General features: G+C 37.3%; 1 protein-coding gene across 12 annotated transcripts in view; it reads right to left on the bottom strand.

Moving 5' to 3' along the window:
- Positions 1 to 18,969, bottom strand: part of ECPAS (Ecm29 proteasome adaptor and scaffold) — a 93,112-nt gene that overhangs the window by 11,672 nt on the left and 62,471 nt on the right. For 11 of the 12 annotated variants that reach the window (XR_004987067.2, XM_036432998.2, XM_036432996.2 and 8 more), the window contains 17 exons: positions 17,754 to 17,899; positions 17,296 to 17,350; positions 16,513 to 16,627; positions 15,308 to 15,376; positions 13,983 to 14,100; positions 13,524 to 13,691; positions 10,864 to 10,943; positions 10,139 to 10,244; positions 9,231 to 9,278; positions 8,398 to 8,519; positions 6,511 to 6,661; positions 4,485 to 4,550; positions 2,968 to 3,057; positions 1,558 to 1,624; positions 916 to 1,007; positions 770 to 836; positions 393 to 584 (listed from right to left, as the gene is read on the bottom strand). Coding sequence is in view for 11 of the 12 variants with exons in the window: in XM_036432998.2 (XP_036288891.1) it covers positions 393 to 584; positions 770 to 836; positions 916 to 1,007; positions 1,558 to 1,624; positions 2,968 to 3,057; positions 4,485 to 4,550; positions 6,511 to 6,661; positions 8,398 to 8,519; positions 9,231 to 9,278; positions 10,139 to 10,244; positions 10,864 to 10,943; positions 13,524 to 13,691; positions 13,983 to 14,100; positions 15,308 to 15,376; positions 16,513 to 16,627; positions 17,296 to 17,350; positions 17,754 to 17,899 (1,752 nt within the window). In the remaining variant the exon portion in view is untranslated. The remainder of the gene's footprint in view (positions 1 to 392; positions 585 to 769; positions 837 to 915; positions 1,008 to 1,557; positions 1,625 to 2,967; positions 3,058 to 4,484; positions 4,551 to 6,510; positions 6,662 to 8,397; positions 8,520 to 9,230; positions 9,279 to 10,138; positions 10,245 to 10,863; positions 10,944 to 13,523; positions 13,692 to 13,982; positions 14,101 to 15,307; positions 15,377 to 16,512; positions 16,628 to 17,295; positions 17,351 to 17,753; positions 17,900 to 18,969) is intronic. The other variant, XM_036433004.2, reaches the window with a different exon arrangement.

Genomic DNA, 18,969 nt, shown 5'->3' with positions numbered 1-18,969 from the left:
CATGAGGGCATCATGCCAATAGTCCTCATTCCATTTATATGCACAGATCCAGGTTAAAAAAAAAAGGGAGAGGGTTTGAGAAGCACTACTCTAAATAATGCTCTAAGGCAACATAAAATCAGTCTTCACTCTCAATTAAAGTAAGTAAAACTACTCTGTTGGGGCAACATTTCTACTCTCACACAGGGGCAGCAATGAGAGAGGAAAGAGGAGAGCTCTGAGCGTCAACCTTGAGAACTCAGCAACTGGGATACAGGCTCAAAAGCAAACGGGACACATGCTATTAAGGTCCTGGGAAAGCAGCTACAGGAGTTTATGAATAAAAAATGTGAGTAAAAACTCCAGCTGTATTTTTAAAAAATAGGTTTAAGTCTTAGGTACTGTTTACTTACCAGGTACATTCTCCTGCCACACTTCAGTCCATAAGTTACACTCTTCCTTTTCTGATTTCTCCTCGTCAGAAATCTCATGCATGCCTAGAAATGCCAAAGGCAGAACTTCTTTGGCATGGTTCTTCAATACATCAGGGCTGTAGCGTCCAATAGCATGAATAGTCAAAGCACAAGAGGTCTTGTAGATGGGTTCTGAAGAGAAGCAGGAAAAACACACAATCCTTATGATACTGTTTTTAAGGGTAACTAATCTAAACAGACTATTGCTCAATATGGACCACAGTAAAATCAATAAGAAATGTTCCTAGCAAAGCACATAAAACCAGATTAGGTTGTTTACATCTAAACTTAAAATAATATAAATATTTAAAAGGTACCATCTTTCTCCATGTACCAGCTATTGAGCTTCTGCAGGAGTTTCTCTGTGCTGCTATCCCGTGAGGTCTGAAAAAAAGAAACAATACTGTCATGCTGTATAATTATCTAAGTATAATCACTTAACTGAGCAAGAAATTTAACTCACCCGAACTAAATGGCCCATGGCAAATGCACAGGATTTCTGAATTACACTGTTCCGATCTGTCAGGCCACTAAGCAGAGCACTCATAAGTTTACCTATCAGAAATAAAGAAGAAAAATTTGGCACTTGGTTGACCAAATGGTTTGCTCTGTCCCCAGAACCAAAACAAATCTAATCCTGCAATTAATACCTGATTTAGAGGGTAGTTTAGAGCCCCTGTATGTTATATTTGTACTGTCCATTTGCCTGCTATAAAATTTAAAATTAATCTATGTCTGAAATATTGTGAAGAAAGTTGAAAAAAATGAAAGCTAGGCACAAAAAGTTCATTAGGCCCACCTAAAGCCAATGTATCAATAAGAAGAGAAAATTGCTGACATAAAATGAGCTATACAGAAAACAAATCCTACAGGATGACAGATACTTCCACCTTCTTTTACCACTGAGAAATAATCAAACACTTATAAAACTTGCTAAAATTGATCATCCTTTACTCCTGCAAACAAAGAGATAAAGGAAGAGGGAGAAAAAGCATCCAGGATCATAAGCATGTCAGAATAATAATTATTATTATTTTTTTTTAATCTTGTCACACAAGACATGGCCATAGAAAAATATCACTACACACAGTTTTGACAAACTCACCTGAGTAAGGTGTTAGGTCCTGGGGACACTGAGTAGTTAATGACACAATGACACTGGCACAGCCTCCCTACAGGGTTACAAAGGCAAAGGTCTAAATTTGATGGTCACGGCGCTCTGAAACCCTTTGTTTTAGGTGGGTGTCGAAGATTTAAAAATAAAGTATACAAAGTCTAACAGCCCCTCCAAGAATCAATCTGGAAAGAGGAAAACTTTTATTTTAAATTAGCCATGCAGAGATTTTTTTTTCAAAACCTCCAGGAGGAAAATGGGTGCTCTCATACACTGCAATTAAGAAAGAAAACTGGCCCTGGCCAGTGTGGCTCAATTGATTGAGCATCATTCCATGCACCAGGAGGTCAACAGTTCAATTCCCGAACAAGGAATATGCCCAGGTTGCGGGCTCGATCCCAGTAGGAGATTGCAAGAGGTAGCCAATTGATGTTTCTCTCTCATTGATGTCTCTCTCTCTATCCTTGTCTCCCTTCCTCTCTCTCTAAAAATCAATAAAAAAAAAAACTCTTTTTTTTCCCCCAAAAAAAGAAAGAAAACTGATTCAATATTTTGGGAGGGCAACATATGTCATCTTGTCCATCCTTGTTCTAACATTTCCAGTTCTAGAAATTTAACCAAAAGAAATAGCTTCACATGTGTCCCAAGACATTCATAACATGCTTTGTTTAATGTCAAAAAAGCTGAAAACAAACCAGATGTTCCTTTATGTATTAAAATAAATGATGTACAAATAAATAAATGAATGAATAAGTGATGTGACAGCCACACAGCAGAATATCATATGGCCATTAAAGAAGACGCTGTGGAAGACACATGCACGAAAAAGCGCCTGGAAGGAAACACTTGGAAATATTCACAGCAATCATCTCTGGGTGGTAACCTTAGGACAAATTTTAACTTGCCTCTGATCTATAAATACAAAAGTTTTTAAAAGGCAAGCAAGTGTTAATTTTGTCAGGAGGAAAAAAAAAAGTGACTTGTTTGTTTTTAGAGTGTAGGGATAAGGTCTGATCCTTGAAAAATCCTGGAAAGACATTTTCCTATCCAAATACCTGCTGAGTGCTGTGAAAAATGCTAATCACCACCTAAAAACAACCATGCCTGATAACTTATTAATGGATGAGCATTTCCATTAATAAGTGATAATGAATGGGAACCTAGAGGGCATGTACATAGCAACCAAAGGACAGAAATGACTCCACTAAAAAGGACAATATTAAATCACATGTCATTTCCTAAATTAGTTACATGTCTTAATTTATTAAGGCAACCATAAAAACAAACTGGTTAACCTGAAATATTGGGTTTTATAAAAATATGAATTTCAAACATGTGGCTATTATATTTTTGTGGCCTAAACAAATGAGAATTACTCTTGTGAAAAATACACTTACGTACCTTAGTTCCAAGACCTACACCACTTCTGATCAGTTCACATAATCTAGGAACTAGCTCTCCCAGCACCGACACATCGAGATATTGCAGGCACTTTTGGAAAAGAATAAATATAAAGTTAACCTTAGAAAATAAAGCCCATATCACACCTTCAATTAAAAACTGCCCATGTCAATCAAATCCAGTACCCACTGGATTTGACATGAAGTAGAAATATTGCTACTTTGATTTTGCTCCAATTTCAAAGTTAAAACCATCAATGTACTATAAACAAAAACCATTCAGTGCTTCAACATTACAAATGAAACAGAAACCATGAAAAATGCTGATTTTTCTAAACGAGAGAATCGATAACAATTATCCAACAAAAAAGGATCCTGCTGGGCCTTCTTCCTTTATCAGCCATGTTCAGTGTAAGGACTTACATTAAAGCTGGTCTTCAGTGGGTCTGCCCTACCAACCCATCTCATTAAAGTTGATTTTTTAGCAGATTTGCCACACTATATATTTTTATATGCAATGAAGTATATTCTACTATTAATGAGCACATCTATAAGGTGTTTGCTAACCATTCCTATTTCTCTAAGTTTTCTTTCCCTCCCAATAATTCAACTAAGAAATAACATCCTTAGACTAAACTTTGGTCTCCTAGTAAACCACAAAAAAAATCTCCTCCTTCTGTCCAGGTTTGTGATCTGCTTAGCAAAATTATTTCTAGTTGTTCATGAGCTCTGGGTTAACCATTCCAGGTATGCACAACAGAGACAACTTCAGTGACTTCAGCGACTTCTAATCTGCGAGTCCAGGTACTCAGAACTAAGTGCTAAGCAGTTCTTTTTTGCAAATCCCTTCCTATGACTAAAAAGAACAAAAACCTACCAATACTGCTCAGGTGTCTTCCCCTGCCTTTATGCTGCCTGCTTCACTGATCATGTCCTGCCTACAGTGCCCCAGGATTCCCAAAGACAATGCTAAGGCAGAGACAAAAATCTGAATCTTGCCGAAGCCGGTTTGGCTCAGTGGTAGAGCGTTGGTCTGCGGACTGAAAGGTCCCAGGTTTGATTCTGGTCAAGGGCATGTACAGTGGTTGCGGGCACATCCCCGGTAGGGGGTGTGCAAGAGGCAGCTGGTCGATGTTTCTCTCTCATCGACGTTTCTAGCTCTCTATCTCTCTCCCTTCCTCTCTGTAAAAAATCAATAAAATATATATATTTTTAAAAATCTGAATCTTGCTAAGTAGGCCAAAGGATACTTAGATCTATACAGAAATATTTTAATATTAATATATTGTTCTCCTATAACACAACTCTGGACTAATGGATTCTAGTATTTGAAAATCATTTATTCCATTTAGTAATACAAAAGAAGAAAGAACTATATTAAGAAAAAACTGAAGTCACAATAGCTGTTTGACTCTCCCTTAAATTTCTATTTCATTTAATGTAACCTAGAAACTTTGAACAATTACACTCTAGGGTAAGCAAACACACTTAAACTTTCTCATTACATTAGGCACTGACCATGTTGATTGTTTCCATCATGGGAGAGGATTTGGCAGCACTGAGTCGAGCACTATCCATCGCAGCCTAAAAAACAGAAACTGAAATCACTTAGCACATTCAATTAACTAAGAAGAATCTATACACTCCCAGAAAAGGGCTTTATGCCAAATTGAAGAATCTTTTGAGAAAATAATATATATATAACAAAGTCAAACGTAAGTCCAATTCTAAGTCCTTTTGACCTACATTCAACCATTTACCTGTAGAGGCAGCATCTCACTACAGGTGAGAAATTCAGACAATATTTAGACATTAACTGCCCTCAGAAATTAACATAGTAAGGCTCTGAGCAAGTCATCCAGCCTTCCGGAGCCTCAAGTTCTCCATCCACTAAATAAAGGAACAGACTAAGTAAATTTCCAACTAAGGTTTTTTTTAAAAAAAATGTATCTAAGCAATAAGAAAATTCATACATTTATTGCTTGAACTTTATAAAAAGCCTTCTCATTTACAATGGCATTTTAGTCTAATAGCTATGCTATAGTAAAGGTTTAACACTATCCAGACATAATAAAAAAAGAAAAATAAGGCAGTGACTTGCCCAGAGCTGCAAAGTCTGGAATAGAATTTACATTTCCTAATTCTCAACACCTCTAAGGTTGGGAAGGGGCAAGACTACTGATAAAAGAATGGAGAAGAAACAGCAATATTAGAGACCCAGGGAAAAGACAGTAAGTTATTACATAGCATAGGCAAATTAAAAATCTAATAGTCAACTGAGAAAAAACATTTAAAACCTACATGGCACTCTGTCCTAATAAATAAAGACAAATGTAAAAAATAAATAAGTCAAGTACAAAAATAGGTATGGAATAGAAACATACAATTCATAGAAAAAATAAAAATAGCTAATATAGTATGAAAAGAAAATGGACAATACTAATAACAAGAAAGTGTAAATTAGAACAATAATTCTTGCTTATTGGGTTGATATCATTCAATGTTGGCTTTAAGATATGGAGGAAATAGAACATTCATAACGTTTGATGCCACAAAATCTCCCCTACAAAAATTCAAAATCATCTCATTATAGAATACTAGGCATTAATTAAAAAGAATGTAATAGATCTATATACATAAACATGATATTTTATTAATTACAAAAAGCAAGCTGCAGAACAACATTCATAGTCTGATTCTATTTGAAGATTAGTATGTTTGTTTCGTTTTATAACCTATGACTACAAAAGAATTTTAAGACACAGGAAACTGCTGACAGTGGGTACTCTTCAGGAAATAATATTGTGCTCATAGGGGAAAGAGGACTCCCAGGGAATTACTTTATACTCTTTGTATAGTTTTCATTTTTCATAATATGTTTAATCTGTAATATTTAAAAATGCTAATTTTTAAAAATCTCAGCTGGGACCGGTTTGGTTCAGTGGATAGAGCGTCAGCCTGCAGACTGAGAGGTCCCGGGTTCGATTCCGGTCAAGGGCATGTACCTTGGTTGCGGGCACATCCCCAGTAGGGGGTGTGCAAGAGGCAGCTGATCGATGATTCTCTCTCATAGATGTTTCTAACTCTCTATCCCTCTCTCTTCCTCTCTGTGAAAAATCAATAAAATATATTTTAAAAAAAAAATCTCAGTATATCTGAAAAGCAGAGTGATTTTAGATTATGCCGAAGTCTAGATACAAATTCTCTTTACTTATAGGGTAGAAGTGAGTGATCCATAAAAGGATTCTGAGAGTATAGACCCAACCTCTAAAAAAATAAACAAAGTGACAAAAACTGTGTTATATAAACGTTAATGCATTTTTTTGGATGGAAGTGTCATTTTCATCTGACTCACAAAACTGTATATAAGTCCTTTCCCTACCCACCCTGTAAAAGGGCATCCCTGTGGCTACAGTAAGTGAGCTGCATCAGGAGTGATCAAAGCACCATGCAAGGCCTGCAGTGTCTAAGGACAATGGGCCCAGCGCCTTCACAGGGCTCTTCTCTCGTGGCACTTACCTAAATGCCTGTGTCGTCAACTCACCTTTTCTTGTTCTGTAGCCCGGAGACTCAAATAATTGAGAACCTGGGGTTCCAATACACTTAAGGATTCTAGCAGAGCTGGGATGAGTTTTGGTGCATGTGGTTTCAACATGGCTCCTGCACTTTTGCTTATCTTCACAAGAGTGTTAATGCTACAGACACAAGAAAACATAGTCCTTTTTACAATACTAACAATAAGCCTACAAATTTAATCATGGGGATGTTTGCAGTGTATTACATTTAAGAATATACTCAGTTGGTTATAGAGCCTGGTCTTAAGCACTATTTTTTGTTTTTACTTTGTATTATACACATTTTCACACATATATGAAAATAGAGCAAATTTTAAGTTAAATTCTAGGTATTCTCCACACAGTTCAACAATTGGCAATCTTTACTTCACTTATATCTCTACTATAATACACACAGACATACTCTTTCCCTTACCATTGTATTATTTTGAAGCATATTCTCTAACTAAACTTCAGTATGTATCACAAACAGGCAAGGACACTTTATCATAATCAAAACAGCAACTCACACTCAAAATATTAATAATTTTTTTCATATCACCTAATATTCAAACTCCTGTTTCACAGCTGTGTTTTAAGTTCATTGAAATCGAATCCAGGGCCCATCCACACGTGGCAATTCGCTACAGTTCTTTAATCTTTTTAACAGTGACCTCCCTTCTTTGTTTCTAATAATTTATTTGTCCTCTGTAGAGAGCCACCTGAGAAGGCACATGGACATTCTCTTAATTCTTATCAGCTGTTGACTGTATCCTGATGGTGTCACTAAACATGTTCCTCTGTCTCTTACACACATCTGTAGGTTCAATTTTTTAAAAACAGAATCTCTCATGGGTGGTGGTGTATGTGTCCTGTCCCAGCACATCAGAAGGCACACGTCTGCTCCTTGCGTATGCTGTTAAGAGTGACGGTGGATTCCAGTTTGGTTAGACTGAACCATCTATTACAAAGTTCCCCATCAACCTTTTACCAGTGGATTTAGAAGCCACAAAAAATCAATACCTAGATTATTTTACTGAGGACAGCAAAATGATGACGTACTAATTTTATCACTCCTAAAAGACTTTGCCTCCTCAACTATGAAATACTGTTGGTATTATCAGTTTTAAGAGTGAAATAAAAATGGAATAAAGTTCCTAAATACAATAGTATTCTAGTTTAAAAACAAATTTAAAAAATACAAACTAGAATCATTCTGCTCATTTCAACTTATTATAAAATGACCATATGGATCAAACTGTGAGTGTATTCTTTTAATATTTAATTACTGTAAGTGGTAAAGTTTATTTTAAAACTAGTAAGCTCTGTAATATTACTAGATAGCAAACAAGCTCCCAAGGACTCATGGTCTAACAGGAAAATGCGCTTGCTGGCACAAAGGTCAATGAAAGTTTTTTTTTTAAAAAAAAAACACTCTTCTCACCGAAACAGGTTTGGCTCAGCGGATAGAGCGTCGGCTTGGGGACTGAAGGATCCCGGGTTCGATCCCGGTCAAGGGCATGTACCTTGGTTGCGGGCACATCCCCAGTAGGGGGTGTGCAAGAGGCAGCTGATCGATGACTCTCTTTCATCGATGTTTCTAACTCTCTATCTCTCTCCCTTCCTCTCTGTACGAAATCAATAAAATATATATTATAAAAAAAAACAAAACACTCTTCTCAAGGTTGAGGCCAAATGGCAAAATGAAAGTTAAAAGCAAGTATAAACATATTTTGCAAATATATTCTAGGCTTTTTAATAAATGCTCTTTCTTGGGTTACCTTGGGTTTTCCTAATTTCACTTTCCACACTTTAAAATCAAAACATTCACAGAACTAAGTAAACCCAGTATATTCATTTCATCAGCTGATTCACACCTGAGGGCTCGAACTTCTGTCACAGGACTCATCATTCCTTTGTCCAGAAGGCAAGGCAGAAGGGCAGCGATGGTTCTCTGGCCAGCTGCTCCTTTGGCAGGGTCACACATTTTCACACAAACCTCACACACAAAGAGTATGAAAATTAGTGAAACTGACCTCTCACCCAACACTTCCTACTTCCCACATCCATAGAAAAGGATGAGTGAATCCACTGTCTATGACACTACAGAAAGAAACAGAAGAATGAGAACTGGGATGGAGCCCTCTGTCTGCAATAACTAAACGGAAAATTTGGTAATGTACTTTATTTTCTAAGCTTTGGTCTTTCAATTTGTGAAATAGGAAACTACTAAAGATAAAATGAGAAAATTTATAAGAAAATATTTAACAACATGACCTACAATGAATTAATCTCTGATATGCCACAAAATCAAGTTCAAGTGGGAAACTAGTTTCAAAGAGCTTGTCAATCTCATAAAAATGAAAGGCAGGTTGACATATAAACACAGCAATAATAAAGAGAAAAGACAGATGTTGCTTAATCTAAATGAGTACCTTGCTCTTCACGGTCAAATAAAAGTCAGACTTTATATAAAGACCAAAAAAAAGCTCACCATTTAAAAAGTCTAGCGAGATATCCTAATAGGTGTTCTAGTGTAATAGCACCCAGCTTCACATTCATTGTAAGAACCAGTGAACTATAACATGATGCCAACTACATTGCAACTAAATGTCATTTTGTATGGTAAAAAATGAGTCATTATCATGGTTCTACTAAGTCACTAGAACCCTGCCCCATTTCTCCCCCCATATAAAATAAGAGTTCTCACCTTGCTCAGTGTTTTCAGAGCTAGTTCTGCTGCTTTTCGTACAGATTCCTAAAAAAAGAGAAAGGTTTGGCATCATAAAAGTTAGTTTCCTTCCACAGTGCATAATAACTGCCTCTAGGTCTACACAGGTTAGTGGGAAAAGTCCTACTTCAATTCTAGGCAAAAAAAAAAAAAAAAAAAAAAAAGTGCCTTGTTAGGATCTTTGCCCATCAAGAAACAAATTTCCATGCCATATATACTTTTTTTTTAAAATTAAGTATGACCTATTTGACTTTACAACAAGACAGCTGTTAAATATAACAGTTTAGAAACTAAATACATTATAAAAACAAACATGAAGATCTCTATGAGGATTCTAAGAGACTTTTAATATATCTCCTGCCTCCTGCATGCCCTCTACTGGGGATTGAGCCCACAACCCAGGCATGTGACCAAGAATCGAACAATGACCTCCTGGGTCATGGCTCAAAGCTCCACCAATGAGACACACAAGCCAGGCTGAAATGCCTAGTTTTAATGGCAAAATATCAATATATCTAAAATTTAAATTTCTCAGGAAAAATGCATAGGAACTGATCATGCTATTTGGGAATAGCTGATCCAATTTATGAAACTTACCAAAGTAGAGTTATTCTGGATCACTTCTAAACTCTTATTTGTCCCTAATCAATAGCATATGAGATCTCTATTAAAAGAAGCTCAAGCAATGGCTATGTTTTTTAAAAAGTCAATAAATTTAGATCTAAAGATACTCAACCTTGCAAATTCATAGACACATCAAGACTGAAACTTTGGGAAGAACTTGCAGTCTTTAAAAAATTTTCTGGATATTGAATTTTTAAATATGTAACTATACATATTTTAATAATTTCAGTTTAAGCTATTCTATAAATAAATGGAGATTTTACCTTTATGTCATCTTGTACTCTAAAAAGAGTTTCCCAAATTTCTGGAAGTTTATCAATGATGTCATCTAGGGGTCTTCCTCTTAGTAAGTCATTCAGAGCTAAACAGCTGAAAATAAACAATTTTGTTTCAAATGCATGATCAAGAAAGCTCAATATTTTACTCTGAAACATTCGTATCAAAAAAGAATATGCATTCTGCCTATATTTCTAGTCCTCACTCTACCCCACCTCAAGTCAGCAATTACTGACTAGTTTCTCTTTGATGACTTAAATATAGCACAGACTATGGCATTTACAGTCATTCAATGTCTGTTTCCCACAACTATAATACAATCTCTTTTAACATGATACATCATTTTTTACTTACCAGTGTACTTAGCACTCTGCCAAGCATATAGTAGGCACTTAATAAATATAAATTAACATGTGTACATAAATCCTCCCTAACAAAGACATGAGAGTATATAAATATATCTTGATGTCTACCAATTTAACAAGTAATCTACTACTTCTTTAATTTCATACTTATTAAAAAAAAACTAAGACATCTTAGGAAAACCACTGACTAGAGTTAAATAGTCAAATAACAATAACTGCCTAACCCAACCAGAAATGTATTTTTAAGAAGCTTTAATTTACTCCTCTGGCCCAAAGAATAAAACTTGGAAACATCAAGAGAAAATTCAATTGCATTTAACTAGTCTTGTTATTTCAAAAAATTGTACCTGGATTCTCGAACTCGCCACATGCTGCTAGTAAGGTTCTTTATCAAATCTTCAAGAATTTCCTTCAAATACTTATCCACCTAAGGAAAGAAAAAAGAAAAAAAGAAAAAAAAAGTGAAATCTATCAATAATCAAATTATTCATCTCTAAACCACCTACAATGTTGTTGTTTTTTAAATACATTTTTTTTTTTTATTTCAGGGGGGAGAGGAGAGAGAGAGAGATAGAGATAGAGATAGATAGATAGATAGATAGATAAAGAGAGAGAGAGAGAGAGAGAGAGAGAGAAAGAGAGAGAGAGAGAGAGAGAGAGAGAGAGAGATATCAATAATGAGAGAGAATAATGGATCAGCTGGCTCCTGTGCCCCCTACTGAAGATCAAGCCACAACTCAGGTATGTACCCTGACTGGAAAAGGAACCATGACCTCCAGATTCAAAGGTCGATGCTCAACCACTGAACTAGACCTGCCAGGCCTGTCCATGTTTCTGTATGTAACAGCCTAAGTTGACTTTAGGCCTCTCAGCCTATAATTCTTTCCCCACTTCAGTTACTAAAAGCTGTTGGACTGAGCCTTTTAAAATGCAAACTTAATCTTATTTCCTTAGTGCATGAGAATAAAGTCCAATCACCTGGACATGAATATAAAACCCTCTGTGACCCATCTAATGTCAATAACTCATATTTAGCCTCATTTCCAGTTCTTGGCACATACTTGCTTAACTCACAACCTGTCCTTCAAGATTCAAAGGACATCACTTTCACAGAAAAGATTGGCCTACTTACTCTACTTCTGTGTTCCCACAGTGCCTTCTCAAGCACAAATCAGTCCTCCTAACTGTACTGCTCCATCACACTGACACCGTGAGGCAGGGACAGTGTCTCAGTTGTCTTTGTGTCCCTGGTACTTTGCACAGAGTCTAGCACATAAAGAAGTGTTACAAATACTCAGAATCAAAGATGAATTTAATTTCTTAAGCCTGTTTTGTTTTGATATACACATCAATTTGGTAATACAAACTAATGGCAGACCAATTTTGTGCTCATCCAGAGAACCTCAAACCTTACAGCTTCTCTATCTCCACTCTTGTAGAAGTTTTGTTATCTTCACTTATATCCAAGAGAAGTGAATAGTTTACCCAAGATTTAACAAAAAGATATTTCTCAATGTCTACTTCTCTAAGCATCCTCCAGAGGGATCTCATCCACACTTGTGGCTTCACTTTCACTCATACAAAGATGATACTCACTCAGAGCTTGGGCCTCATGCTCTGAACTCAGATCTATAAAGCCAACTGGCATATTCGATCTTAACTGATCCAATGGTACCAAATAATCTCAGAGCAAATGAAACTCATCAATCCTTAGAGCTGACCCCTAAGTACCTACCACCATAAAAAGGAACACACTCAACTATTATCAGACTGAAGGGAGAGGAAAGGGCCACATCATGTGCAGGGACTATAATAAGGACCATGGAATTTACTGAAAGTGGACCATGAAGCCACTAAAGGATTTTAACCCAAAATGGCACCATCCAATTTGCATTTCTTTAAAAATCACTTTTACTAATGATAATCAAGTGAAGGAAGGCAAAAAGAAAGATAACAACCTGTTCAAAAGGCAAAATAAAGAAGAGAATGGATTCAAGGAACACTCTAGAAGCAGAATTAATAGAATGTGCCACTGGATTTAAATGAGGATTGGATAAGACAGACAAAATTAAGGATGACAGCAAGTTTCCTGGCTTGGATAAATGGATGAACACTGAAAACAGATAGGGAAGGTTGTTTTTCTATGTTGTTGTTTTTTAAAATGTTTTCGTTGATTTTTATAAAGAGAGAAAGGGAGAGGGAGAAAGAAAAAGAAAAAAACCGATTGGTTTCCTCCCCTTAGCACCCTGACCAGGGATCAAACCTGAAACCTGGGTATGTGCCCTGACAGGAAATCAAACAGGCAACCTTTCCCAACTGAGCCACATCAGCCAGGGTGGAACACTGTTTTTCCCAAGCCCTATTCTAGTCTTGCTATGTTTAAGGTATCGTGAAATAACACCCAAGTTAAGATGTCAAGCAGCAGTTAGATATGCAAGCCAGGAGCAGAAGTCTTGTCTGGGCCAAAAATATAGGATTGAGAACTATCACAATAAATGCCCTTAAACTAATGAGCTCATCTAGAATGATAAAGCTGAGAGTAAAAGGTACTCAGAGGCAAGTCTGGAGTGGAGAAGTCCCAATACCTAGGAGTAAAATAGGATATGAGAAGAAGCCAGATGATAGAAAACTAAGAGAGAAAAATCACAAATAGTAATTATTGCCTGCTTCCTTGTCTATCTTCTCAACTAAGTCAACTCCCTGAAAGTGGGAACCATGGCCTGTTCTCCATTGCATCAACAGAACCTATGGACATATAGTATTTCACTTGTGTGAATATTCTTTCATTTTTTTACCCAGCTACCCAGTGGACACTTAGATTATTTCCATTTTTGAAACTTCAATAAATGTTGCCATGAGTATATTCAATACTTTGAAAGAGAAAGCAAGCAAGAAATAAAATAAATTTTATTTGTTTCAACAAATAAATACACAAAGTAAGAAAGGAAGATGGGCACTAGGTTCAAATCCTGTACATAATCTTAGTCAAGAGATCAGAGATACTTGCCGTTGTTTTGTCAGTAACCAATGCATTCCAAATACTTGTCATGGCCTGTCTGATGCCAAGGTTGGGATCAAACTGGTAACGATAGAGACGAGGAACTAGCTGAGGCAGAAAAGGAGCCAGCTGTTCTCCAGCTTTGGTAGCAATTACATTAAAACCAAAAGCAGCACCCTGAAAAAATAAGATGAAGTGGGTCAGATACACCTGCTGCAGTAAAATATTAACATAGTCAATCTAAGATCACAAAATTCTCCCTCCCAAACTTGCCCCTGAATTGAGCCTGACTTTATTGGGTGTCCCAGCTTTACCAATCAGTAACAGCAGCCATGTGGTGGTCTGGCTTTCTCTAATCACAGACTTTTACAAAATACCCTGAATATCAATTGCCACTGCCCACCAATGTAACAGATTTGGCATCGGAGGAAAATAAAAAATAAAAACTGTCCAGTGATAGTAACTTACCTTCCTTGAGTTCCACATTGCATGATGGTTTGCCAAATTCATAAATTTATACACCAGGTCTGGCTGACTAAGATCACTGGCCAGAGAACAAAGCTCCTTGTAAGTAGAGAGGCCCTGGCTTGAAAACAAACAGAAAGTATGTAATAATGTATTGCTCTATCTCTGACTTAATGAAAATTACATTACTAGTATTACCAGGACATCTTAAAATCATGTATTGGATTACCTCATCATTGCAGAGGGCAGAGAACTAGACTGTAAACAATATCTTTATACCTAACCCAATATCACCAATGCCTGGTAAATGACCTCAATACCCCTGCAGCTCTCATGGAGGTAGAGCTCTCACCAGCTCTGGAGGCAGCTCGGTGACCCTTAATTATATTGTGCGTGAATCTCTCTCACCATCATAACACTGGCTTGAAGATAACTCCCATCTTCCCTGGAGTCTTTTCTAGCTAGAGCACCCAGCCTTGGTAATAACTTCTTGAGTCTTGTTAATTTTCCTCTGAACAAATAATATTTGCTCAAATACCTGATCACTTGTGTTACTTTGTGAAAAGCAAGTGTTTTTTAATAACCCAGGGAGAGTAAGTAAATGGAAACAACTCTCCACGTGAAAACAATGAGCTAAGGGATCACCTCAAGAAGAGCCAATGCTGCTTTCTAATGCTGCAGGCAGCACACAGCCAAATCTGCAATTTTCCCTGAGCATTTTTAGAGGAAAAGCAACAGTCTAACCACAATGGAAATAGCATAAGAAAAGAAAGGGAGGGCTCTAGGAATTATTTGAAATGCTAAGTTGGTAGACTTCAAGACATCAACCAAGTCGAGTCCTCCCAGTCCCAAGCCTCCCCCCACAAATGAGGTGCAGTGGATCCCCAACTATGCAGCCAGATTTCCCTCTCCGTCCAGGATTCACTGGTTGGGAGCTGACAGAACTTCCTGGTTCCAAGGTCAGGCTCATTGAAGGGTTGTGGAGGCCTGGCTCCTCAAAGCAGGAAATGTCTAAAGGGCCACCCAACACCAGCTCCAGAGCTCCTGGTGAGGTCAATATCTGCTTCAGTGCTGGCCCTATCCAGCTTCCTCTCTCCCCCCCTCCCTGGTGATGACCTCAGACATTCTTCAATAAACCTCCAGCATACAAATCTCCATCTCAGAGATGGTTTCCAGGAAACGCAACCTACAATATTAGACGTTTTCCATAACAGTTTTCTCCTTCCACTAACACAACATTGTCTAGAAGGATGGAAATAAATTTCATGAGTGTTCTATTTACTAAACTAAAGATGTCTACAGGACTGATCTATGGATTGGACACTTACCCATCAGGTGTTTTGCCAAGACCTCCTCCTTGAAATACCACTGTCTCTCCAGAAACTTCATGTTTAATTCTAAACCAAAACAACATTAAAATTTAAATTAGACTCAAATTTTTCATACCAGCATTCAGCTAATTGATACATTTCATTCCCAAACTGATAAAATTCCCTGTCAACTAACTACCAAGTACAAGATGACTTGTTGACTACTCCTTTCCATCAGCCAGAGAATTTTATAAAGTCTAGAATAAATAAATAAGCCCCAATATAAAAAAGCATCCCATATAAATACACTGAATTAAATGCTGTCTTACATTAGAAACTACCATTCCTGCCCTAACTGGTATGGCTCAGTGGATAGAGCGTCAGCCTGCGGACTGAAGGCTCCCAGGTGTGATTCTGGTCAAGGGCAAATACCTTGGTTGTGGGCACATCCCCAGTAAAGAGTGTGCAGGAGGCAGCTGATCGATGTTTCTCTCTCATCAATGTTTCTAACTCTCTATCTCTCTCTGTAAAAAATTAATAAAAATGTTTAAAAATAAATAAAAATAAAAACTACCCTTCCGCAGAAATCGGTTTGGCTCAGTGGATAGAGCGTCGGCCTGCAGACTGCAAGGTCCCAGGTTCGATTCCTGTCAAGTGCATGTACCTTGGTTGCAGGCACATCCCCAGTAGGGGGTGTGCAGGAGGCAGCTGATCGATGTCTCTCTCTCGTCGATGTTTCTAACTTTCTATCTTTCTCTCTTCCTCTCTGTAAAAAATCATTAAAATATATATATTTTTAAAAAAACAAAACTACCCTTACAAGGAAAACAACAAAAAGCATCATCCAATTAAATTATGAGAAGGATATCCTCTCTCATACTCTTCATAGATCAGACTCTGAGCAATGTGCAAACTTCCTTGCCACGTCTTCGTTTTCATTTAGCCAACAATAATTATAGTGATTTTGTAACCCAATGATTATCCTGAGATCATTCATTTTTCAAAATCTGACCTACTGGCATGCTTCCAAGTAGTAGTATAGTTTACTTTCTAGACAGTAATTATGCTGCTATCCACAGCATAGCAATCACTGACTTTTAGTTTAGAAAAGACTTATTAACATCAATATAAAAAGTTGAAATTTCCTTCTTCCACTGCATATTCTTAGTATGTGCAAAACTTGTCTCATATGTTCAAACCCGAAATTTTCAAGTTCACTGTACCTTTTGCCAGTCATAAGTGTTTCTACAAGTGTAGAAACCAGTTCCTGTTGATCTTGTTCATTGCCCAGTTCATACACCAACCCAAGGCCTTTTGAAGCAACATCTTGGCTAAGTTCTACACAAAAGTCAGACAAAATAATATTGCTTTAAGAAAAATTTGTCTACTGGCAATCAAGTTGAAATTTTTAAAAATTTGTAGCATTAATCCAAAGGGATATCAAAGTAAAGATATGAGACTAAAATCAGTCTGCCTATTTTACTAAACATGTACTAAATTACCTCAGTGGACATGCCCCCAAAAGTCCCTGTACTGAGGACTACATTCACAGTAGATCCAACCCACAAACCAAGTCCAGATTGCTGGGCTTCAGTGTACAGAGCAGAGTGACAGGATCATTGGACCCACGTCGCACACGTGAGAGGTTGACACCTTGTGGAATTCCAACACACCCACATCCAATTGTTTTTAATGAAAAGTCAAAACAAGACCATATGTTTAAAACAAGTTATAAAGTGAAGCTACTATTCGCTCTCTCCTGGCCTAGATCATAAAGAAGAAAGGAATCAGAAGCAGAAGAAAGCTATTATTTAGTAGAAGGGCTAATGTTAAAGATGGCCTCAGCTTCATTTTTAAATGCAAAACTTAAGAACATGATTTAATTAGAAAATAAGTAAATAAGAATCAAGTTTCCTGTACCCCTATTTAATTAATAGATTTTTTTTTCAAAATTTGAAATATAAGTTTAATGATGTTTGGAAATCAAATATTTACCAATAACCTACCATCATTTTCTGACAAAACGGACACAAATGCGCTCTGAATTTCTTTAAGATGAGACTGAAAGAAGAAAAGAGGCACTGAGAAAAGTGAAACTCTTCCTTTATAGGAGAACAAGAATCTTCCTCTCAGGATACACAACACCTGGAAGACCTGAGGACCCAAGGCAGTCACAAGCCCTACAATGCTCTACAGATAGTCTAATGCACACAGTCCGAGCCTCCGCATCCTCACCACTCTGGCTGTATGCCTTCCCATTTAGAACCATCTTCCAGCCAATATGTATCAGCTGCCATCCTTCATTCCTTCAGGTACCGTTTATTTCAAAATATCTGTTATCAGTTAATGGTTCTTACCTCAGATTGCCTCACCTTCATACACTTTCCTTCCTACCACCCTTCAATTATTAAGATTTCACAGCAGTTTCACCAGTAGAGCTGATCACATTTATAGCATGGCTTACCTTCACTTCTTTATGGGTACTCAGCTTCCTCACAAGCGACAGGAGCCAGATGCAGGCTGCCTGCCTCACATGTGGATTGGGGCTGGTGATATGTTTATTTAAAATCACATCCAACACCCAGGGAACCACATCGTTCACTTTGGCTCCTGGGGGAAAACAAAGAATGATGAAAAAAATCAAAATAACCAAACAGAGTTTCCTAAGAAAATTAAATTTTAATTAACATTTATTCAATAAAGCAATCCTGAAATATTAAAATTTACATGACTACAGTGTTTAAATAAACTGCTGAAGAAACTGATAATCATTCATGTCACACCTAGCATAAACTAAATAACCTTTCAAAGGTACTCAGGTTTAGTCCCTTAGAATGAAAAAGTATCCCCATAATGGAGGAAGCTCTGTATGTGTAGATGCAGAGGGTAAATGGGAAACCTCTGTACCTTCCTATAAATTTTGTTGTGAACCTAAAACTTCTCTTTAAAAAAAGTATTTAGAAAAAAAGTATCCCCAGTCTCCCTGGTCTCAGCACTTTTTCTTTCTCTAGTATATCTTTCCCATCCCCATCTAAAAACACACACAGCCGGGACCGGTTTGGCTCAATGGATAGAGCGTCGGCTTGGGGACTGAAGGGTCCCAGGTTCGATTCCGGTCAAGGGCATGTACCTTGGTTGCGGGCATATCCCCAGTAGGGGGTGTGCAAGAGGCAGCTGATCGATGACTCTCTCTCATCGATGTTTCTAACTTGCTATCTCTCTCCCTTCCTCTCTGTATAAAATCAATAAAATATATTTTAAAAAAATAAAAAATAAATAAAAACTCACACACAAACCAATCTCTTTTGACTTCACTTTCCTCTCCAGCTATTCTGCTACTTATCTCCTTTCCTTTATTTCCTCAGGGTCCCTCAGCCTCTACACTACTGTCCCTGGGGGTGGGATAGTTTGTTGTGGGCACGGTCCTGCGCACTGTAAGGTTTAACAGCATCCGGGACCTCCACCTACTGGAGACCAGCCCCACTGACCCTCTCAGGTGCCTGGACATTTCCAAACGGCAAAAGCTCCCTCTTCTAGTCGAGAACCACTGCTTTACGTTTAAACATTTCAAAATAGTTATCTACACTCATCTCTATATTTCTCTTATTTTTTTCCTGAAACCACTCAAAAATCAGTCTTTTATCTTCCCCAATCCACAGAAATTACTCGTAAAAGTCAAC

Source organism: Pipistrellus kuhlii, unplaced genomic scaffold (assembly GCF_014108245.1).
Source record: "Pipistrellus kuhlii isolate mPipKuh1 unplaced genomic scaffold, mPipKuh1.p scaffold_m20_p_12, whole genome shotgun sequence".
Classification (NCBI taxonomy): Eukaryota; Metazoa; Chordata; class Mammalia; order Chiroptera; family Vespertilionidae; genus Pipistrellus; species Pipistrellus kuhlii.
This window is presented reverse-complemented; position numbering and strand designations above follow the sequence as displayed.